Source organism: Oculina patagonica, chromosome 10 (assembly GCF_052425735.1).
Source record: "Oculina patagonica isolate OP01 chromosome 10, crgOcupat, whole genome shotgun sequence".
Classification (NCBI taxonomy): Eukaryota; Metazoa; Cnidaria; class Anthozoa; order Scleractinia; family Oculinidae; genus Oculina; species Oculina patagonica.
The window spans coordinates 4,149,228-4,172,920 of record NC_135767.1 but is presented as its reverse complement, the minus strand read 5'-3'; the positions used below and the strand labels follow the sequence as shown (position 1 = coordinate 4,172,920).

Genomic DNA, 23,693 nt, shown 5'->3' with positions numbered 1-23,693 from the left:
AGTGTTATGGGCTTGCCGCTCCCAAAACGCCGCCTATAACGAAATTTATTTTCTCAGAAATGACCGTCATAATGATTCAGTAATTTTGTCTTAAAGTCAAGTTCACTTAGAAGTAGGTACATACGCTAGTTTTCGGGAAGATGCCAAAAAAGCCAGTATTTTAAACGAGTTATTTGCGTTCTTCTAAGTGTTTGATATAGGTTCAATCACGTAAATATTTTATTCAACTCGCGCTCAACTAAATTATGTTTAGCCTTCTTCAAAAGAAAACTCTATCTTTACGCTTAAAAATGTACCCCATCCTACCCTCGCACGTTTCTGCGAAACACGTTTTTCTAGTTCTAATTATGCGGGACAAAATTGTAATTAGTAAGCAGCCAGTTCGACTATAAGTGGGATGAGTACCTGCTTCCTAGGGAAGTCTAATTTTAATTGTTTTCGAAAAGGCTAGTCAAATACTTCCGTTTTTCCAAAATAACCCACATTCTATTTTTTCAATTTTGTTTACATTAGCTTTCTCGAATTGTCTGAACTTTGTGTTTTCGCATCCTAATTAATTATTTGGTCTTGAAAAAGGTTTGGTCTCAAACTCGAGAAAGTCAGTTTCATTTTTGACTAAAAAATATTTCTTTTTGATTTTATTACTGAAAATTTCGCGGTACATCATTGAAGATAGTGAGATAGTGACCCGGCCCAAAGTTGACAAATTTAGTACTTCTCATCACAAGTCTACTTGGTATTGTATTAACAATGTGGGGAGAAACTGGTAGTTGATGCTAGATGTTGTTGTCTTGGGTGTTTACGGGTTAAAATACGCCTTTTTATCAGTTGTGCGATGTTAGTTTGCGAGCTCAGAATAACTTCTAGCAGATGTAATATTTAATGTTCCAATATTCACTGCCTGAAATGATATTAAGCAGTCACGCCTCGGGAAGTCTTAAAAATGCATATTATTACTAATGGGGTGATTTCGCTATTTAAATACCAACCATTTAAAATAAGTGAAACTATTATAGTTTGATTTTGACACGAGACAAGACTTGCGTGCTCGGATGGAACATAAGTTGTACATTAGCTCACATATGAAACAGTATCATTTTCAGGGTGACCTCAAAAGTTACACTGTGTATAAAGGTGAGAGGGAAACATGCCTGTTATCTCACGCACATGTGGGCTTCAACTGTTTATACAAACTTGGCGCGTTCGCGTTTCTTTAGCGCTTCAGATCAGATGAAAGTGATTCGACAGTGCCATTGATGTTATCAAAGCAATATGTCTAGAAAGGTATATGCGGTCCTTTGCGGGGTTTCCATCAAGGATTGCCTGAAGCGAGGCCAGAAAGCACCTGTTTTTGGCAAAAGTGTTTCATACTCGCGTCCAAGGCTTTAGCACAATTTCCTTGGGCATGTATACAAGGAACTAAGCTAAACAGCGCCTTGAACGATTTTTAAAAGCTCCGTTGAAGCACACCTTTTGTGCAAAGCAAACAACAAATTATCGCGTCGGAAAAGTGGGGCTCTTTTATACTAAGATAAGCAGCCTTGACCTTTTTATCTTGATTTGTTAATGTCGCAGTGAAACGTTTATGAGAAAATGAGCGCAATCGAAGGAATGGTTTGAGGGTGATACACAGCCTTATTTGGAAAGCATAAGTTTATTTCATATAGCTGGATTTATCAGATGTCTGTCAAGGCTTTGAATGAAAGCCACACTTACGATTCAAAATGTCGCCAATTTTAATAGCTTTTACGTCTCGTATGTTTAAAAGGAACCGACAGCGTGATGGTTAATATCAAATGTTTTGACATATCGTCCCGTGCATGAGCAGAGATCTGCGATCACTACAAGAACTATAAACAGCCCTTCCTAAGCTCTGTGCTAGTGGAGTGATTCAGCCAAGCACTTCAGCGGCCGCCTGTGACTGAGAAATTGGACTGAAACATAAGGAATTCTAAGGTGAGCATAACAACCTCTGGCCTTGAGTTGAGCCAAGCTGTCACAAACAGTGATCCCTTAGAGGGCTTTCTGCGCGCGCAAAAAGGGTTTCGTGGTTTGTCGCGCTTAGCCACAGAAACGCAAGAAAAGGCTCTTTTGCTAAGTTTATACTTCTTTGAAACCTCTATCCTAACCCGGTGAAAGCTGCAAGTGTGACAGCGGTACAATACCTGATTATCAACACCCGTATACTATCAACAAATCGGCCGTGCGCGGAGCTGAAAAAAGAACGCAGTTTAGGGAATGCGTCACTACAGCTACATTGATACGGCCACAAAATGAGAAGTTAAATTTTTAGCCACTGAGTGGGAAAGAAAAATAGTTTTCTTTAGGTTATCACGCAATGAAAGCCATGGATTGTGTTCACGGAACACAATTTCCGGATGTAGATTAAATGCTAGCTATCACAAAAGTCGATCTTCAATCTTAAAACGTTGGCATTTTTGCAAAGCACGGAGTGTCAGACTATTCCTGAAGTTAACTCCTTCAAATTACTGGAGCAAAGTCCACTTTCTCTTTCACTTGTGCTGTGCATCGTTAGGTGAAAATTGAACAGGTTAGCAAGAAAATGATTTTGAGAAAAGCTATGTCTAACCAAGCCTATTGCTTTTGCTGTTTGCTTTTTAATAGTCTTAGCGAATTCTCAACGAAGATAAACCTACAAGTGGATTCGCATGTATCAAGTGAACAAACATTTATTCTGATCAAAGGGAATGATTACATATCTTTTACACTTCGAATTTATACCGATATTGGTTTTAGTTTATCAGCGCGACCAAAGATTCAAAAACTGCTGACACTTTCAAAAATCGGGTTAAAGCTTGGGGTTTGCGAGTCAGTCCTCCGCTTATTATAAAGGGATGTTTAGGTCCTGATCGCAGTTTAGCCGAAGATTTTTTCCTAACAGAATTTGCTAATGGAATAGCTCGCATTCCTAATGCTAAATGACAGCCTCTCTGCGGCTGAGAAATAAGCCTGTATCTTAGATTGTCCGATAAATCTGATTTAAAACCATTTTTGGGTTGAAGGTTCAGAGAGAGTCATTGAAATACCGACTTGTTTTCACTGAGATACCTGGATTCACTTATGTTTTCAAGTGGTTGTAAACGTAGTTGGCCCAGCCAGCTAAATTCCCTGCTAAGGATCTTTATAAATGCCCCATGTCTGAACTGAAAGCATTTTCGGCTCAGAAACGGGTTTCTTTCTGATCTAAAGTAAAAGGCTGAGGAAACTAAATAGGATTAAATACACCCCTCAATTAACTTACGGGAAAACTCAGCCTGTCTCACGCAAGCCGTTCGGGATATTTTTAAAAGCATTTAAACGTGTTAATTGCAGCCACGCGTCTAAGATGGAAAGCCTCATCTCAGCTCGCTCCGTTTCGTCTTGTGTTTCTAGTCAAAATGGCTCGCGTCCGGGTGTGGATAGGAACGCTCACCGAAGCACGTTCGCTTGAATATCCGCGCAATGTTTTTTTATGGCGAAATTGCATTTTTAACGCTTGCGTGGTAGACCAAACTCGACAGATTTCATAGATTACATTGGTTCAGTGCCAGCGCGCAAGCCGCCATTGCCTGACTTTGCTTGTTTATCACAAGATAAGGCAAGAATCGTGTACCCCCGACCTATTAACTAACAAGGATGTACACAGTTTTGACAAATTAGGCGAGTTTTCTGTGCTCTTAACTCAATGACCATCGTGGGAAGTTAACCTTCGGGAACATCGAGATCGTTTTAATCTTCTCCCATCTCGGTCTAGAAAGGAGGAAAAGGCAGATAGCACGCGGGACTCAGATAACTGATTTAACTACTGACCTACTGTGTGTTACCGCGACTTATTAACTTGCGATTAATTCCTGCGTTGAATACACATCGAAGTAAATGCTTTCAGTTCAAGAAATTCTTCGATTAAATGACGACAACCGTTTAAAACAAATAGCTCGGTGGATGAGTTTCGGCTTATCTGTAAGGCAATCGCTTATCATACGATTTCGCGAATTTTTCCGCGCTCTTGAAAATGCTCAACAGATTTAGATATCTCTTTATCGAGTTAAAGAGGAAATCGTTTCTTAACGATTATGTTACTATAAAGTCTGCAAAGCTCTTTTGGTGGACTCGAAAATCTTTTTACTTCACTCAATTCCGTGTACATCACCACTTGTATGTTTAATGAAGAATTGAACAGTTCCATAAACAACGGAAACACTTGACCATGTGCAAAGCATGATAAACTTCAATGTGTGCATCAAACGATTGTTATCGCCCTGACCTCTTCATAACCAGCCATTCCGACATCGATATCAGACCAGTGTTCACTGAAATTTAATTTATACCCCGACATATTTTATCTCTGTTGTTCGTTTTACTGCTGGCGAACGAAGAGTGATACCAGTTATCTGCCTTCACCGACAAAGCTATCGCCGCAAAAAAGACCCGATACGCCAGAAATTCTGTACATTGCAATTCTTCGCAGGCTGTACAATAAGCCATGATTCAAAACACTGCTTTCTTGTACGGTTGCTCGTTTTCGTGAATTAATTCGGATGGAATTTGCTTGTGCAATTTGAACCACGAGGTGAAAATGGCTTCAGTGTAAACGGAAATGTCCACTTAACTCTGATTTACGATCTGACATTGAATTTTAAATTAATTTTCAAACACCTAAACATTATAAAGACTATATCTCGTTCAAAGCAACCTAAACTCTCCACAGCTGGACTCCATTTTTGGACATTTCTCCTAATGTCTCTCCACGCATTTGTTAAGTTAGGCGGTATTGGCAAGAATGAAGATGGAGAGGGTTTTTAATTTTTTTCAAGAAACCCTGTGCAAACGACTTGTCGACTATTAGAAACAGACCTTACATATCGAACAGTACAGTCAATTCCCTACAGCGTGTATTTTCGATACCAGAAATTTGGCTTATCATATTCAATGGATGTTACATGTAGCTGTACGTGACAAAATTTAATCTAAGGAATTACTGGAAAAATCGCCGGCTCCTCAAAGATTTGCTTTTAGTATACGTGTGGCCTTTATACAAAGAGATATATTGTTATAAAATGACTGAGTCATAATTGTTCATTGTCGGCGAGACGTTTACTGGATAAAAACGACTTAAGAAAATTCACGATGTCTTTATCAGTTGAACAGAGTGTTACACCTTTTAGTCCCTGATCTCGAAGTTATTTTTGTTTTCATCTACTAAATACATTCTTTTATACTTCACCTTCTTTAACCTGAACCTATTACAATTTCGCCTCGTTAAGGCGGTTAAACCCATTTTTCTCTTCAGTTTTTAGCTGTAACGTTTGGGAAACATAAACCAGTGCATTTTTTAAGTTGGTTCCATTACAAATCTCCAGAGTTTGTACACAGCATCACTTGTAATTCGTTTCTGATCTGCGATCGATCTCAAAATGTCGCCATTTTATATCCTTATTATTATATATTTGCAAACGACAACGCTGTCATAAAAAAAAATTATCGAGTCTAAAACCACTTAATCTCTAAGTCTGTTTTCTTGACTAGACATGAGCGAATTGATAATCTTGTCTTCGTGCAAAGATTCACGTTTACAGTTAGTATATACACTGTTTTGCAATGTAGGTGCAGTGTTTTGGAATTTAAGTCTGTTTGGATGATAGACTATGTTTCTCTAAAACCTCTACTTTCACGGTGGTTTTGGCGGTTTTCTAATGCCAACTGAAGTGTGCAGTCCTGACCAATCACAGCAAAACACAAATAATGCCATGAACCAATCAAAACTTGATTCGCAAACACGCAGCTGGTGCCAACGGCGGGAAAATGGGCGAACGCCAAGTCACGTTTGCAAACGCTTCTGCTTCTGATTGGTTTAAGAAAACACTACGTCTTCTCTGATTGGTTAGATCTTTGCACTCTGAAACTAATTGAACAAATCTGGCTCAGCTAAGCGCACATCAGTAAGCAAACAAATAAGTGCATTAGGCTGTCAACTGAAAGTTGTTCTATCAATGCACGTTTTTATGTATCAAGTACTAAGTAATAAGTAGCAGAATGAAAAACGTCACTTGTTTTCGTAACATTGGGCTAAAAGAACCAATAAGACTCTAGCGTATGGCCATTAAACCATCAAATGAAAGCTATTGAGCAATATTTTTTAGTACATGTACTGTTTATTTAGCTGCGGTCCCGAGGCTGCGGCTAAGGTTTTAAGTCTACGGATGAAACGCAAGTGTGTGACCATTTAAATGAATTCCATTGCCTTAAACAGTACTTTCATGTCGATACTTTTTATTACGCTGTGCATGGTGGTTCTAACTTTTAAGTCTGTGGATGACACCCTAGTGTGTAACCATTCAAATGAAAGCTATTCGGCAGTACTTTCATGTGGTACTGTTTATTTGCTGCATAAGGTGGTTCTGATTTTTAAGTCTGTGGATAAGGCCGCACCCTAGTCTGTGTCCATTCAAATGAAAGCGTTTGAGTACTAATTGCAATCGGTACACTTTGATGGATCTAACTTTTAAGCCTGTCAGTGATACCCTAGTGTGCAGGGTGTGACTCTTCAAATTACTTTCATGTGGTATTGCTTATTATATGTTAAACAAGCAGTGCTTATTATGCTGCGCAAAGTGTCTGTAGCCCCAGTTCATTCAATCGATCAGGATTTCGTGTGTGATATCCGTAGCAAATTTTTTAAGTGAAACTTTGAAAAATGTGGCTGATATTAAAACTTTTTTACTGGCACTCTGTGCAGCTAAACGGTTATTGGAAGCAAAAAATAACATCAGATTATTAAAATAATAATAGTTTTTTAATTTTTGAGATGATTGTTCGTTTGTGTTCTTATTTTTAGTTGGTAATCGTGGATTTAAGTTTTTCGTCAAAACATAAACTGATATTAATTTCTTCACTATGGCACTCTAAAGGATTAATGCAAACAAAAATAAATTAACATCAGATTAAAATAATAAAATAAAAAAAATTTTTTTTACATAAGAGAAGATTATTTTTTTTTTTTTTAATATTTGGTTAGATATCGTGGAGGTGATTTGTCGTCAAAAAAAAAAAAAAAAATTGTGGGTTAAATAAAATAATGAAGTGGAAATTGTGGTAAAATTAAGGGCTAGGTCACGGTATTTTAGGTAATTCTATTTATTTTCGATAATTAAGAGCTGTAAACTTCAAATTGGCAGAGCAAAAGTTATTTATAGGCAAAATCACGGCCACATAACAAACAAGTGATCACTTTTGAGTATTGTAAATGACACTTTCATACAAATTGAGATACACTTGAAAGAAGTCGGGCCGACGCTTTTTTTTTAAGTTTACCCGAACGCAATCCATTTTAATCTTCTCGAATTTTCCCATCCCTGCCCCTTTTGGGCCTCTATGAGTTTCTTTTGAGTTATTCTACAGTTTTAAGCCGTTATTGTGATATTTCAGTTAATTCTATGACCAGTTGGTCAGTACCGAAATTGCCCAAAATTGCATGACATAGCCCCTTCAACTTACGAACAAATTCTCCCATCTAGTAACATAGGAAATGTTAGGAAACTAGATGAAGAATTTCCATGTTGACATCAGAGAGTTTCTTTTTGCATGCAGAGCGTAGGAGGGGATAAGCCCCCTCCGGCTCTTTTTAGCAGACTCCCCGGGGGGTTTCTCATTTTGGCTGCGAACATGAACATCCAAGCCCATTTGCAAACATTTTGTCAGTAGGCTAACCGATTAGGCCAGGATTTTTAAAATCGCTGATTTGCGTGTATTTTTAAAATGCACGTGCACGTGCAGGTTTTAGGAATGAATCCAAAGTGCTAAGTCGTTTTAAAGTGGGATATAAGAAAGGAAACATGCACGTGCCTTGAAAATGAAACGAGAACGTTTTGCAAACAAGATACAACTCTGACTACTTGATAAAGTAGCCACGTTTTGCACACAGCTGTTGACACCGCCCAGTCCCCCCCCCCCCCCCCCCCACCCACCCCCCCAAAATATGTAAGCTTAATTTCATTTTTTCGAATCTTTTGAGAAGCAAATAGCACCACATGAAAGATATGCTCTAAAGCATTCGTTTAGATTGTCACACCCAAGAGTTTCGGCAACACTCGTTGAGCCGGTTCAACGCACGCTAGGCCCACTTCAATTTACGTAAGAATCAAATCTTAGAGTCAAAGAGTTAACGAAAGTTGGCACTACCATATATATTAGACCATGAGCTTTTAATTATAATGTTAGCTTAAAATTCCTTTTTAGCCACTCGCAATTTTTTTTCTCGAATCGTGTAAGAGTTTCACTTGTGTCACATGTAATAGAACTGTGTACTGTCGAAATATTTCGATGACAAACACAACGAGAACTGCCAAATTTGACGAGGTATATCCAGTGTTAATACGAGCTTGTCATACACACGTGTAGGTCAAAGGTTTAAGCTTTTTACTTGTTCAATCTTGCAAGTGTTATTATAAGCAAGACGCTTTACTTTCACAGTGCATATCTACACGCACACAAATGGGTATTGGTGAATATTTTAGTTGGGACATCACAACCTGGTTAGCTAGACGTTTGTGAGCTTCCTGCGATTATCAGCATCCCATTCTAGACGGAGTTTTGAAACTGGATTAGATCGAAGAAGGGTAAATGAGATTTTCCTTTTTTTCTGTTTCCTAAGATTTCTCAAAGTTTGCTTCATGGTGCTACTCAGCAATTTATATTAGTCAGTATCAACTTTAAATGAAATTTGTGTCATTGTGTGCTTTGCACAGAAGCAGTTTCATAATTGGAAGCATCTTCAAGTCAAGATTTACTAAGTCATTTTTGTGCTTTTCAACTTCTCCTTCAAATTGAAGGGAACCTCAAAATAATAAAACTGTAAGTTAGAAAAACACCAAGGGCGTATTCACAAGCCAGAAAGGAACAAATATTGACAAAATTAAAGGGAAAATGTGGAGGGACTACTTAGCTACAAACTTGAACAATTTTGGCAAAAATGATCGTTACGGCGTAAGCCTTGCCACCACCAGCTTTTCTTGTTGTTTATAAGACATGCCACAATGTCATAATTGCAGTCTGATTGAGCGATTGTGCTTTGCCTTTGCTATTTACCACAACAACTACAATGATAAGACTAACTTTTGATTTAATTTGTTACCGACAGTAAACTGAAAGAAAAATTAAGATATAAAGAAAACCTGAAAATAAGCCTTAAGGGCTAATCTAGACCAGACGACGCAAATTTATAATCACAGAAAATTAATGAAATGTTGCAAGAAAAATAGTGATACAGTATTAGGGAGTTAGATTTTTTTCACACCCCAAAATACAAACATATTGAACATAGACAGAGAGGCACACACAAGCCTGTTGGTCACCTTTGCCTATACTAGTATAGCAGTTTTATAACAAAACTAGCTAGACTATTAGTTTTAGGCTTTAATTCTAATGTAAACGTGTCTTTTGGCTGGTGCAGACTAACTTTTAGCTAAGGAACTAACTCAATTAAGATCCGAAGTTTGGAGAAGGAATTTTCCAACTAATTAAAATAGCTTTCTACCATTTTTGCACGCAAACCAAATACTGAGATAACAAAATCACGTAAAAAAATTCCAGCACATTGTCACTTTGAGACCTTTGTAGCAGAAAGTAGCAAACTCAATCCATGTTCTCCACTCTCGTGGCCGCAAAAGCAGCCTTTAAATGCTCATTCGGAAACACTCAATTAACGGATTGCGGCTAATTGAATTTTAACAGTGCAGTTATCAGTTCAAAACGACCAACATCAGGCCGAAGAAATGGTCGCGTGCATCCACGAAAAAAAAAACAATTAATAGTTCTATTTTTTATGCTTGTTTTTAATTTCTGATAAGCGGATTGATTTCAACCAGACACTAAATTCATGTACATTGTCCTTAACGTTTAGGGTTAACTGTTTGTTGACCATATTAAACTGTCATAATGTCGTTGGAACGTCGTGTAACCGTCGTGAAACATCGTGCAACTGTCGAAGTACATCGTAGAACTTCTTGTTACCGTCGTGAAACATCGTGCAACTGTCGTAGTGTATCGTAGAACTTCTTGTTACCGTCGTAAAACATCGTGGAAAGTTGTGTAGTCGTCGGGAAAACTCGTGCAACCGTCGTGAAATATCATGAAAGGGGACTGGTTGACGAAGACACTGTCTGGACCGGCTCCAACTGTCCGTTTTAGAGAGGTGTTCGTCTTATAGGGAGTTTAGTTACAGTAAAATGACTGAACAACGGCTAGAACGGGACCAACACCAGGTGTCCGTCTTAAAGAGGTGTCCGTCTTATAGAGGTGTCTGTTAAGAGAGAGTTGGCTGTACATCGATGACGTGCTCTTATACATAGACCGTTTATATTTGTCTTGTTTTTTTTTTTTTTCAAGGCTAAAAAAAATACCTAGATAAGTGCATATCCCCCTAGACATGACCCAATATCAGCAAAAAAAATAATTCCAGTCCATTCTTGTCACGCTAAGCCTAAAACTCCACTCAAGTGGAATGAAGAATAAGACGGAAATTATTAGTGTGTTGCTAGAGTTAGGATCAGGAGAGAACAAATCTTCTAGAGAAGTCATGTGAAATAGTTACAATCTAACTCCGTTTAACACTTGGGGCTAACTTATAAGCTGAAAAACATGTCACATTGTAACTTCAGTGCAAAATGTTGAAAAACAAATAGAACCACATGAAGGTATCTCTCGACAGCTTTTTTGAATGATCACACATTGAGGTCGCTAAACTTCACAGACTTATTAGATAAAAGTTAGAACCACCTTGTTCAGCATGATAAACAGTACCACATGAAAGTACTGCTCAACAGCTTTCGTTTGAATGGTCACACATTTGGGTTTTATACACAGACTTAAAAGCTAGACACAAAGAAGAACTGCTCAATGCGTTCACTTAAATGGTCACACATTTAAGTTAAATTCGCAGACTTAAAAGTTAGAACCACCTTGTGCAACATAATAAACAGTACCACATGGAAGTACTGCTCAACAGCTTTCGTTTGAATGGTCACACATTTGGGTTTTATACACAACTATGCCCTGACGTTCTTCAGTGGTCACCACAGGGTCTCATCACGCGGACATCTGTCAATGAAGTCACATTCCACAATCGACAGTGACAATCACTAACATTCATTGATTTTAGGTTGGAATTTGCTAGTAAACAAGTTAAATGGCGAGTAAACAGAGACGTTTTCAAGACACTACGCTAGAAGGTCAAATCTAGTATTACTACAAGGTTATAATTACGGGTTGAATATTGAAAAAGTTGGAACATGTTCAACTCACTAAATTTAGAGTTGTTTATCCAGGGGGTCACATTTTTTCATGTTCCACCCGACCGTATAACTGCACCAGTCTTAATTTTGCGTCCTTAAGGTAAGCTTATTTGAACCTGCTTTTCTATTCAATTAGATACTTTGATAGTTCTCTAGATTGTAGGGAAGTTTATTTGGCTAATGCCTATCAAAGAGAAAGGCTATATCGAAGGCCATAATTTTTGATCACATTTTATGCAGAATACGCCTTCCTGTTTTCCTTCGAAGTTTGACAACAAAACTGCGTCACAACATCAAAGCAGGACCAGCAACAGACAGGGCACGCCAACCAAAAACTATCAGTTATGAGGTGATTTTTCAAATATTTGATAATCTTGCCAAAATCAGGCGTTTTCCGTAAAACGGTGGAAACCGGTGTGGATCCTCGCCTGAAAATTGCGATTACTTTTCAGTAGTAATTCTTTACGGACGATTTCCGTCTAAGTGTTATCGACAGTTTCTTCCTGTCGTGCGCGGCCTTTTCCAAACGATAGCTTCCTGTCATTAACTTCGTTCTTGTGGTTTGTGGTTTTCCTTTATCTTTGTGGTACAAGAGCACTCAATTGGTGGCTCTTAAGAAGGGCGATGAGTACATTATATAGTCCTGTATATATTGAGTTCTATTTTTCATCATGCTTAACGGGCTATTCCGAGTTGCCAAAGCAAGAAAACCAATCTTTCACATTATGAGAGAAATGATAAGGCAAGAGAAATCGCTTCTGCGGAATTCTTCAAGAGCTGTCGCACCATCGCGTCTTACTAGTTAAAACGAGGTAAGCGTCATGAGGATTTCGCATATTTTTGGTCTAAACTGTTTATGAAATTAGCGGTAGGCAACTACGTAACCCATGAAAAAAATTATCTTTGAACATCTTAAGGAAGATATGGCCTTAATTTGCAGATAGAAATCAAGCTACGGCTTAAAATATCGATTTTTTATAAGACACGCGGCAACAACTTGAATGGTTAAGCTTTACTTTTTCAAGTTGCAATCCATTTTCATCCGAGCCATTAGCATCCAAAGACGCTCGTTTACAGTTTCACTGCTCTAATATAGCAATTTTTAATAAAAATGGACAATTACTTTTAGGTTTCATGCGACACAAATATAAATTTTGGCTGTTAAAAAATCTTGTAAAATCCGTACGTGACAATTCCTCTTTAATATTAATATTTTAGGTGCTTTTATGTAACATAGACAAAATAATTAGACATAAAAAATCGATCGATGTCTCGAAACATTCGTCTGGACGTTGAAGTGCATCATATATTGTAGTCAGGTCATTTCTTAAAGTTGTTTTAGAACTTTAAAAATATGGCGCATATTTAATTGGGTCTGTCTATTGTTCAACACTTTGATGTGACTATAATCCTCTAAAACCATTTAGATATGGAAGCCATTTATATAGAGAGACAAGGCAGCTCGTTATCAAGGAAAGCTATAAATACATATAAACTGTGACGTAAGGCCCACTCCAAACAAAGTTTTCAATAACTCATTTTACTATTTTTGTACTTTGCATAGTTTTCGCGTCAGAAGCACGATTAGCAGTAATTAAAGGTCTTTAACTGCTAAACTTATTGCGACGGCCCATCTAATATAATCAGGAGTAATGTGTTTTTCGCGTGTCGGCTTGAAGCCTTTTAAGGAACTGTTTGTTATGTGGCTTAAAACGTATCAGATTCCGGGCTCTTATACTTGGGGGTGCGTCGTGATTTGGGACAAAGTTCATAGCAGTGCAGTTTGCCAGGTTGTGTGGACAAGGGCTTAGTTCGTGGTCACAAATCATCCAGCAGCTTCATTGCCAACAAGGCAGAAATTCGTTCAAAGTAGGTGTACTCAAATCTTCTTGAGGGTATCTAGCCAGTTAATGACCCTTCTCTTATGATATTTGTGTGTTTTCCACTTTTGAATGATCATTGAAGACAAAAACGTCACGACAGATGCGTTCACAGATCAAGTTCCGTTCCAAATGGGATAGAAAATAAGAAAAGGCAAAAAAGCATTGTAGTGGATTAAGTTTTCATGTTATTTTTACTCGTTCAACTTGGTAATTGTACCGTAAATAGATCACTCCATTATCGCATGCACCGTAGCTGTGTGAAATACAATTATCTCTACAAGTACACTTTACGTAATGATTCAATATTTATATAAGGATGCATGCTATGCGGAAAAAAACTAAAATGAGCTTTCACTCCTCGAAAAGTTTGGTCAAGATCAAAATTTAAAAAAAAAAGAACCCGAAATTCATTTTAGGACAGTATTGAAAAACAAACATGAAGGCGCCGCCTAGCTGCTTTAATTTAGAACTAAGTTAATTATAGCATAACAAACAGTACTGCATGAAAGTACTGCTCAATGGATTTTATTTGAATGGTCACACATTAGAGTTTCATCCACAGACGTGTAAGTTAGAACCAACTTGTACAGCATAATAAACAGTACCACATGAAAGTATTGCTCAATAGCTTTCATTTGAATGGTCACACACTAGGGTTAAAAAAAAAAAAAAAAAAAAAAAAAAAAAAAAAAAAAAAAAAAAAAAAAAAAAAAAAAAAACACAAAAAAAAAAAAAAAAAAACAAAATAATTATTTAATAGTCTTACACCAGTTTCACCCACAGACCTAAAAGTTAGAACCGTCGTGTAGTACAGCATAACAAACAGAACATTAGAGTACTGCTCAATATTCATTTGAATAAAACGCAGTCACAACAATGTCGAACAATGTGTGTACGTCTGAACGAACGTATCTCGTGCCAATATAAATTGCTATAATAAGCAACCTAACATCGCTACACTATAAATAAAAACTCAATTGCACTCAGAGAGCAAATAACAAAATCCTGAAAATAAAAATATAGTCATAACGTTTACGTCATAATTTTTCAAGTAAGCAGAATTTTTCAAGCCCTTGGCGTGTTGCTAGCTCGCTGAAACGAAAAAATATTTTCGCCAAAATAGGTTCGTGGCCGACTAGGGTTGCATTTGTTGATGTGACCCTTAGGTAATATATATTATATGTATTATATCATAATTTGTGGTTTAGAAGTCAGATTATATCTCTAGTGTATCAAAAGAGGATTGAAATGAAAAGTTTGTTGAATTATCAGGTTAAGCATAGGTTATCCCATGGAAGCTGAGAAAGGATAATTCTAAAATATTTCTGAGATCCGGAAGCATCTTTTACAAATCCAAAAAAGTCGTTCATCACTGACACAGAAATCTAAAATCCTAAATTGTTCTGTTGAAATCCATATAGTTAATTCCAAAGGTTGTTAATTCCGATCATTTTTTCCATCAGTTTGAAATGCAATTTACAATCCAGGCAAATCTATTTCATCTAGCAGTCTTCTTTTAGTTGATTAAGCAAAAGCTTGTTTCACAATTTTGCAAGTCAGTGTTACATTTTTTTCTCGTTTTCCTTCCGCGAACAGACGGAACCAATCTTATAATATATTCATCAAATGCGCAGGTTCCTAATCCGGAAATAAACAACTAGAAAACGAGGATAACTTTTAATTCAGGGACAAAATCCTGAAAATTGTTTTTAGGGCTTATAAGAGTCGTTTCTGTACCTACATTTTTGTATAGATTGGATGTTCTTGCAATTTTAACGAGATTTAATTGAAGCGAGCACAGATTTGGCTGTAACAGGCTTTATGTTCTTAAAAGACTATCCAGGGTATTTCTTCCATACACCTTCAACATACATGACCTTCCGCCATGTTGAATGAACCCTTGTACCCAGTCTCTTCTCGCACAATCTCAAAAATGCGTGGATAAAAAAAAAAAAATTTACGGATTTATAATATAGCTTCGGATTTGATATATATCTGCGGATTTGATAAATAGTTTCGGATTGGACATTACTCTTTCAGTTATTTAATGAAACCAACACGTGAGAAATAAAGGGCTTTCTGGGGGGATATTATTTTTGAAGTGTTACAATTGAATTTTTCCGGTGAAAAGATTTGATCACAGATAGCCCCGGCCTTGATAAAGTTTATTCTGTACAAAAAGTTTCCGTATTTTCTACCAAACTGGATTTGAAAACCTAAGGTTGACCGAGTTGAGAAAGAAGCATTTGATTTCTCGCAATAATGCCATTGCATTTTTTTGCTAGCCATTGCGAGATCTCACAATACCAAAATGCCTTGAGGGAGATGGGGGCATTTAAGCTCGGGATTTAAAAATAGATTGATATGCAACAGAGTGAGTGCTATTTTTATCAGTCCAGTAACCATTTAAATACGTAAAAATAACTTGAACGCGACAGGAATTAAGGCTCAGTAACTGTTCCGCCACGGCAACAAAGAAAAGGAAACTTCTGGTAAAGTTTTTAATTATGATTCTTTATGAACTTATCTGTAATTTTATCCACAAACCCAAGCCTACATTGTAACTGACCTTGCATATAACCAACGGATTTACTCTCCTCGAAAATTTGAAGCTTTTCATCTGTATTTTATTTGTTTTGACTATAATACTATAATGCTTACGCTCAACATATTTTACCAAAGCGAAGTTAAATGTTTAGTTTAAGCTTGGAAGCTGGAGATTTAAACGCTTATTCTTTTTAGCCGTTTTTTAAATTAAGCATTTAAGACGTTTTCACTGCTGTTTCGAAACATTTTATCCCGTTTTTTATCGGTGGAAAATATATTATAATCTCTAAGCGGATGACTCTTATCAGATGCGAGTCACGTTTGTAGGATTAGAAACGAAATGTTGAAATTTGTGTTCCATTTAAATCCACGCACCCGCCCCTTATCTTTGCAAAATCCGCTTAACGAGAAGTACCAAAAGAAAATTTTGTCTGGGTTTGTCTAATTGCTGATAATTTGATTAAATTCCACCCTCAAAAACTTGTCAAGCTTTGAGTGGTTTTGATCCGGGCTGGTGCTGAAGTACATGGACTTTTTTCTGAATGTCGCTGGTTTACGTTCGATTCAGTTTAAAGTTCGATCTGATTAACAAGGTATAAACGGCTGATCCATTGAGAGTCAACAGAGTCCGCTAATTACTTCTCTTAGAGTCACGAATGTACTACTGGCTCCTGCTAATTAAACATGAAAACCTTTTAACAAAACCAACATTCGTGCATTGCGGCAAATTAACAAAACTGGTGATTATAAAGCAACAAAGCTTTGTCCTCATTTACAGCTTCCATTGTCCCCTAATGAAACCCCAGTGCGCTCACTTATTGACTCACAAATAGCTGAGGTTTCTTTTCTGGTTCACTCTAAAGGTGGAGTTTGTTTTATCCAACGAGAAAACCTTACCAGCAGGGGACCTACAATGCCAGAACGAAGCCTGAGGGCTACAACACTTGATCATGATGCAAAAGCTACCTGATCAGTCTTATAATGTTGGGGCATTTGTTTAATACTTTTGGTAAGTCTGTTGTAAGTTAAGTGACTCCTTGTTCTTCAGCAAAGAGCTATTTGCGCGAGCAGTGTTTTGTCTATCTGCGTTTGTCGTCGACAGGTCGGTAGCTTTTGAACTCAGTGCTTAAACATCTCTTTCTGTCTATTACGTTGTTTTATTGTGATGTTATTGTTCTTAAATTCCTATAACTGCGAAGACAGTTTCTGTTTGCATATATACAACGCACCGAGGCTGGCGTTGCTACGTAATATTACGCAGATGGATATAATAAGATTTGTTAACTTTGTTTTGTTTTCCTTATTAGAGTAATCGGCAAGTCCGTCAGTTCTAAAAACATCACAAAGTACTTAACATCCGTTGTCATCTCAACAATTTTAACAGACAAGATGAGAAACCGCCCGTATCTGCATATGTCTTTGCGAGGTCCGCTGCTTAGCGTTTTCAAATGCTATTTTATCCTCGTTATTGTTACATCGGGCTGTGGATACCTTATGGCTTGTGGCCCCGGACCTACTGCTCGAAATACGCGCCCCAAGTCTCCGATGAAGTTTAGGCAAAGAATTCCTGATACGGACGAAGTTTCAATCGTGGCAAGTGGGGAATATGTTGGACCTGTGAAAAGAGGGAGCAAAGCGTACAAAGAATTGGAAAAAAACTATAACCCAGATATTGTGTTCAGAAACGACGAGAAAAATGATGATGACCGTCGAATGACCAAGGTAACCAGTGAAATATGATCAAAACATATTTTCTCCTTAGAATATTGGTACATTGACAAGCAGGCAGGCGATGAGAACTAAGGATTCATCAACTAGGGCCAGCTTAATGTTTATAAAATCCTTAATTCTCAATAATAGCATAGAAATAAATTTATGGTTATATCTTTGAAGAATTTTAAGTCTGATCTTAGGAGCTAATTGGGTTAACATTGCACCTCCAATCGTACGTTTTGCAAAGACTTCATGACATTCGAGAGTGATACGCCATTAAATTCCCATAACTACATCTAACAGAAAATGCATGGCAGGCATTAATGGGAATTTAACACTTCATGGGGGTAATAAACACAACCGGTTTAAGCATTGTTCAGATTTGTTTTTGTGGAGTAGTGATTACTCCTTTACAACAAACACTACTCGTCTTAGCGGCGTGTTTCCTGTTAATGTTTCTGTATTGTTTGCTTATCGAGGCGTGTCACTATATGTGGCTAGAAAATGACATTTACTATACAGTATTAAGCGGCCTTCGCACCACAAACTAAAGTTAGCAAACTCATGTTGGCAAACTCGAGTTGGTATGTGTGAACGTACACAACAACAGTTGGCAAACAAGTTGGCAAACTGTTGGTGAGAAATAGAGACAAGTTCTATCTGTCCCCAACAGTTGGCCAACTTGTTTGCCGTTGGTGCGTCGTTCACACACATCAACTTGAGTTTGCCAACACGAGTTGGCCATAAGTTTGTCGTGTGAAGGCTGCTTTAGACCCTTTTAACCTAAGCCCAGTGCGGATTAGAAACTTCTGCGGAAAACCTTTATATAGAGCAGTTCAAAAGGCGTTAGCGACTTGCTACAAGTCACTTGAATTACGTATTATAGGCGCGGTACGTCGTTACAAATACTTTCCTCTCATTAAGTATCTTTTTAAATCGCGTTTTGCAGAATTGCAAGGAAAAGCTCGACATCCTTGCGGCCAACGTAAAGGCAAAATGGGGTGTGAGGCTACGAGTTATTGACGCTTACGATCTGGATTTCTACGAGAAAGACAAAAAGCAAAAACATCATCATGGACTTCATTCTCTACACCACGAAGGACGCGCCGTTGATCTCACCACAGAAGATAGAGATAAGGATAAGTACCCTTATTTGGGCAAAATGGCTAACGAGGCTGGATTTGATTGGGTACTTTATGCAACCAAAGGCTACATTCACGCATCCGTTAAAACGGGTAATTTTTATTGATTATTCCTTCTAGAAATGTCTTGTCCTGTTCCCAAGGTCTATTTTTGATCATGTCACAATTTTGTCATTTTGATAACCGCCTCGCTAGACTAAGGTGTAACTGAAAGAAATCTTCTCTGCTAGAGTGAAAATCTTTCCATTTTTTATTTTAGTTGAAAAATTGGCTACCTATAAGTAAGAAGGAAAATGAAGTATTAGACCTCTGGCATACATGTAATTCATAGATCACTATTAAAAATAGCACTGATTACAATGCTGCTTCTGAGTTTATTAGTACGCTAGTATTTCCATGTGTTAACATAATTCTAACATGAGTTAATACTGTCTGTTTGTTGTGTTATTTCCGTTTAGAAAGTGTCTGTTAGGGAACTGTATTTGTGAGTTTTGCATGTTTGCAAGTTGCGTTCTTATGTACTGTAATGTGGCATGTACCAATTTTTCTTTTTAAAACTGAATGTTTATGTAGTTGTTAAAGAAAACTCTCGAAACAAACGAACATTCAAGAAATAATAACTACGTAAAAGTTGCTTAGAAATGCATGTTTCTGGTTCTTTTTCTAGAAAAAGATGCAGAATCGCAAGAAAGCATGAGCTGCTTTCCGGAGACTGCTTCTGTTCGCCTCGAAGGAGGGCGAACAAAAACGATGAAACAGCTTCAAATAGGAGACAGGGTTGCGGGTATGGATGCGAGTGGTCGTATAGTTTACAGCAAAGTCTTAACGTTTCTGGACATAAAGCCCAACAGCTCAAACACATTTATAACCATTCAGACAAAGAATCCCCCGGCCGAATTGGCAATTACGGAATCTCACTTAATCTATCAGTTAAACAAACATGCGCTGTTGGAGACGGCCATCTTTGCACGAGACCTAAATATCGGAGACTTTGTTTATGTTAGACACGGTTCTGCTTTGGAGAAGTTCACAGCTGGACGCGTGACTGGTATTAAGAGGGGTCAAGGCAAGGGTGCGTATGCCCCGCTCACGGAAACTGGGAACATTGTTGTGAATAATGTCCTTTGCTCTTGCTACGCCGTGATTTCAGATCAAAGAGTTGCACATTGGAGTTTTGCGCCGTTGAGGTTCGCGGAGTGGTTATTCCCTGGCATTGCTAGTCACAATAGCTCAGGTATGCATTGGTACGCACAAGCTCTTTATAAAATCTACACCAGCTGGAACTATATCACTGAGGACAATTTGTGAAAATACAGGTTGCATCTGTGTTCGTATTAAGGGCGGAGTCCATGGATTTTGTTTAAGCGAAGTGGCCCTCGTGCTGCATCGCTTGAATTCACAGCAATGTGGCCTATTTTATATCTACTTCAAGTGTAATTCACATGCTTGAAAGTACATAAATGACAAAAACAGCGATCAATGATCAAATGCTGTTGCCTTCTCAAACTTCACCAAACTTTTGTTAATCTCGAAAAGACAAGACAAGACTTATTGAGCACAGAGCTCGCAAGAATGCCACGATCAATTTCTTGGCTTTCCACTCAGGTATTAATTAAGTGATTTGATTGAATATGACTGATAAATACAATGCTAATTAGGCTAATTATGGTCTCTCATTGGCACCCCACGAGCAGCACTTATCGGGTACTTAATCACCTTGTTACGTTAGTGAACCATGCTTTATGCCGCGTACGCAGCGGGACACATTAATGTGATGTACACAAAGCGTGCCGTCAAAGAAACATTCCATACCTATAACAGCGATTTCTTGTAATCTGCACTACAAACTGACATAAAAAGCATCACAGTCTTTTTCAACAGTCGCAGAAAGCTTGTTTAGGGCTAACAGAGCCCAGGTGTGGCTAAAGAGAATGCTGAGTCACAACTAGACGAACAATAACCTCTCTCGTTGAATTCGCTTATTGTTTAATGCTTTCTATAAAGAACAATTAAATAGAAATGCTTTTGTGCAAAATGTCAACTATTTGGGTTGCTGTCACAAAATTCACGCCATCGATATGTCAAATTGTGGACAAAAATAATTTCTTCCAAGACCTAGAAACATTTAGTTTGTTTTCTAACGGATTGTTTTACTTTTCATAGCTGTTTCAACATGGGTATGCATTTATTCAATACAGGAATTGATTTCAAAGGGTGCATTTATAAGCAAATATTTCAAAAACTGACATTAAGTACAAAATAACATACTTTCATAAAACCACACAAAGCTCTCCAACCTTAAGGCGGTTCGTTTGACTAAACATCATTTCTGAGAAAAAAAAAGATTATTAATAGAATGATTGATGAATCGATGGTACTCGAAACGGGCGAAAAAAAATGCTGTGAAATTTTTAAACTAAGCAAGCTTAATACAATCCTTTAATTAACCGCAATAGCAAGCAAAGCTGTTAAATTTGTTATTCCAACTAAAACATTTCAAGGTTTTGCTTTTATCTTACCGCAACCGAAGGTTTTTTATCTTAATTGCATATCATAAAGTTTCGGAACGATAATCCTTTAAACGAGTGCCAACTACGAACTAATAATTTGCAATTAGCAATTATTTTTTGATACAGATCTGACACTGTGTAAATATAAGCCATTTGCAGGTGTGATAAGGTAGAAATTCCTGCATAACCACAAATCTTTCGATCTTTAATACATTCCTTTCCGCAAACCATAAAAATTCTTGAAATTTTGTAACACCCCCAAGTTTGACATACACTGCAAAGAATGCGACACATGGTACAACCGTAAAACCTGACCAAATATATCTGCTCGTGAAGGCTCAGAGATCAATCACACATATGAAACTTTAGTATGAATGGTTTGTTTTATTGCTATAAGGCGAAAGTTTTGCGTATAGGGTATAGAGTACGCTATAAGCCAATCAGAACTGGAACAAAAGCGTGTTTAACCGAGTGGAACGCGCGGAAAAATTTGTTACTGCTGGCAAACGCGGGAAAAAACGCTGGCTGCAAGCGCGGGAAAACGTAACCCGTGGCAGGCGCGGGAAATACGCAGGCGGAAGCGAATGACTTAAGAACCTTTTTGGCCAAAAATGAAGCAACTTCTCTTAGAAAAATACCTTATGTATGCCACACAAAAACAGGTAATTTACTGTCTGTTTCGTTAGCGAATGTAGTCCTTTGATATATTATTCATATTGAATAAAATGTAACAATTTGATAAATGCTAATCGGTAACCAATGTCCACCTTCATCATAGTAAAACATTGTGTTTCGTTTCGTTACATACACTTACGCTTCTGACATGAGGTGAACTGAGTTAGCAAGGGTTTATTCGAACTTTAAAGTGAAGTATTTTAAGCTGATTTGCAACAAAAACAAAGGCCTGCGTTCAACTTTCAAGAAATTACTTTCATTTTGGAAATTTTTCGGTCAGACAAAGGAAAATTGTTTTAGTATTATCTTCCTAAAAATTCCGTTTGGAATTTAAATGGCAAGAAAAAAGAAAGCTGTTTTTGTTTGCCCTGGAGCAAACATTTTCCAGAGCAGGCGGAACCACAATAAATAAAGTACTGGCGGATGTATTCCCAAAATCCCATTTCGAATATCCGAACGGAAAATGTGTTTTCTGATAAATGGAACACGCCATATTTCCTACGGAATTTCTATTTGGAGATTTCATCCGATTTTTAAAGCATGATAAATTACCGAGGATTTCCTTCGGTTTCGGCGTATGCTTCTTTGTTACGAGTTTAAAATACCTCACTGCAGCGATACATACCTTTCAGCATTTACATAAGCGGAACTGTAACGAAAAAAGACAGATATTTTATATTAGAAAGGTGATCATTGGCGAACCGGTTCATGTCAATCTTGTGAACTTGGGTACCTTTTAAACAAAATATAAACTACACGATTTAATAATCTTATTACATTACTGTTGTCACAAATAACTGATATAAGCCCCCCCCCCCCCCCCGGGGAAAAAAAAAAAAATATTTTTTTTTTTTTTTTGGGCCCACCCCCCAAAAAGAATTGTTGGCGGAGAAAAAAGAAAAAAAAAAAACACCAAAAAAAGATGGGGAGGGGGGGGGGGAAAATTATTTTTTTTTTTTTTTTTTTTAAAAAATTTTTTGGGGGGCAGTTTTTTTTTTTTTTTTTTTTTTTTTTTTTTTTTTCTCCCCTTTTAATAAAAAATTTTTTTTTTTTTTTTTTTAAAAAAAAAAAAAAAAATGGGAGGGAAAAAATTTTACGCGGCGTTTTAAAAAATTTCTCCGTTTTCAAATTTACACGGGTCAGTGTGGACGGGGGCTAAATTTGTACCGATATAAAGAATTTACAATTTAAACTATATATGCCTTCCACAATTTACTGATACAATGTGGCTTTTTGAAAAGCCAAAATTGACCCAGGGGAAAATATGACAAAATATCGATTAAGAAAAGTTCAGTTTTGAAAAACAATTAAGGAAAAACTGAAAGATAGTTGATATAAATATATATTTTAAATTCTAGTTTACTTAAATATAAAGGTATCTAATATGAATAATCTATCATCTTTGTATACCTAACTTTGTACATAGTCTCTATTTATTCCTAAGTCTTTAATATGGTATACTAATATTTGTTTAGTGATCAATAGCTCACTTCTCCTAACAAAATCAATACATTATTAAGCAGAACCCTCATGAGAGTATAGAAAAACGTCAACAAGAACTAACATTTAGTCTGGGCCGGGGGGTGGGGCTCCTCCACTCCGTGGCGCGCTCTCCCTGCGTGCTCTCCGGGTCCGGGTGGCTCTCGTCGTGCCGGGGTGTCGGGGGCTCGGCTGTCCTCTCCTCGGGGGTGTAAAGATATAAAATTTTGATCTTAGACCGTGAGGGCCTGGAAAAGAGTTCTTTTTACTTGTCTTCTATTTCTTCATATGACGGAAAGTTGAGAGCGATTTATAAAAATCATTTTATGATCAATTTGTCTAAGTTTCTCACAACCTTCACAATTACTATAGTATTGACTTTGTAAGGAGAATTTGACTTGAATCAACATCAGGCTGTTGGGGTTAAATATGTCAGACCTGTTTTTAGGTTTAGTC

General features: G+C 37.4%; 1 protein-coding gene across 4 annotated transcripts; it reads left to right on the top strand.

Annotated features, from left to right (window-relative positions):
- The first annotated feature begins 1,679 nt into the window (after positions 1 to 1,679).
- On the top strand, positions 1,680 to 22,555 carry LOC144628326 (sonic hedgehog protein-like). 4 transcript variants are annotated; one of them, XM_078486426.1, is made up of 6 exons: positions 7,959 to 8,355; positions 8,470 to 8,615; positions 16,582 to 16,727; positions 17,026 to 17,440; positions 18,381 to 18,666; positions 19,241 to 22,555. In XM_078486426.1, the coding sequence occupies exons 4-6, from the start codon at positions 17,108 to 17,110 to the stop codon at positions 19,879 to 19,881; spliced, it is 1,260 nt and encodes a 419-aa protein (XP_078342552.1). In that variant the 5' UTR covers positions 7,959 to 8,355; positions 8,470 to 8,615; positions 16,582 to 16,727; positions 17,026 to 17,107; the 3' UTR covers positions 19,882 to 22,555. The 4 variants fall into 4 exon arrangements, with proteins under 4 accessions (XP_078342549.1, XP_078342552.1, XP_078342550.1 ...); XM_078486423.1 differs by lacking the exons at positions 7,959 to 8,355; positions 8,470 to 8,615 and adding an exon at positions 1,680 to 1,956; XM_078486424.1 differs by having other exon boundaries at positions 7,959 to 8,615.
- The last annotated feature ends 1,138 nt before the right edge of the window (positions 22,556 to 23,693 follow it).

Bases quoted from the DNA above. Each gene is read 5' to 3' on its own strand.
- LOC144628326 (XM_078486423.1), top strand. From the start codon at position 17,108: ATGAGAAACCGCCCGTATCTGCATATGTCTTTGCGAGGTCCGCTGCTT. The intron at 17,441-18,380 runs GTAACCAGTGAA...CGCGTTTTGCAG, and splicing joins ATGACCGTCGAATGACCAAG to AATTGCAAGGAAAAGCTCGA. The intron at 18,667-19,240 runs GTAATTTTTATT...TTCTTTTTCTAG, and splicing joins TCACGCATCCGTTAAAACGG to AAAAAGATGCAGAATCGCAA.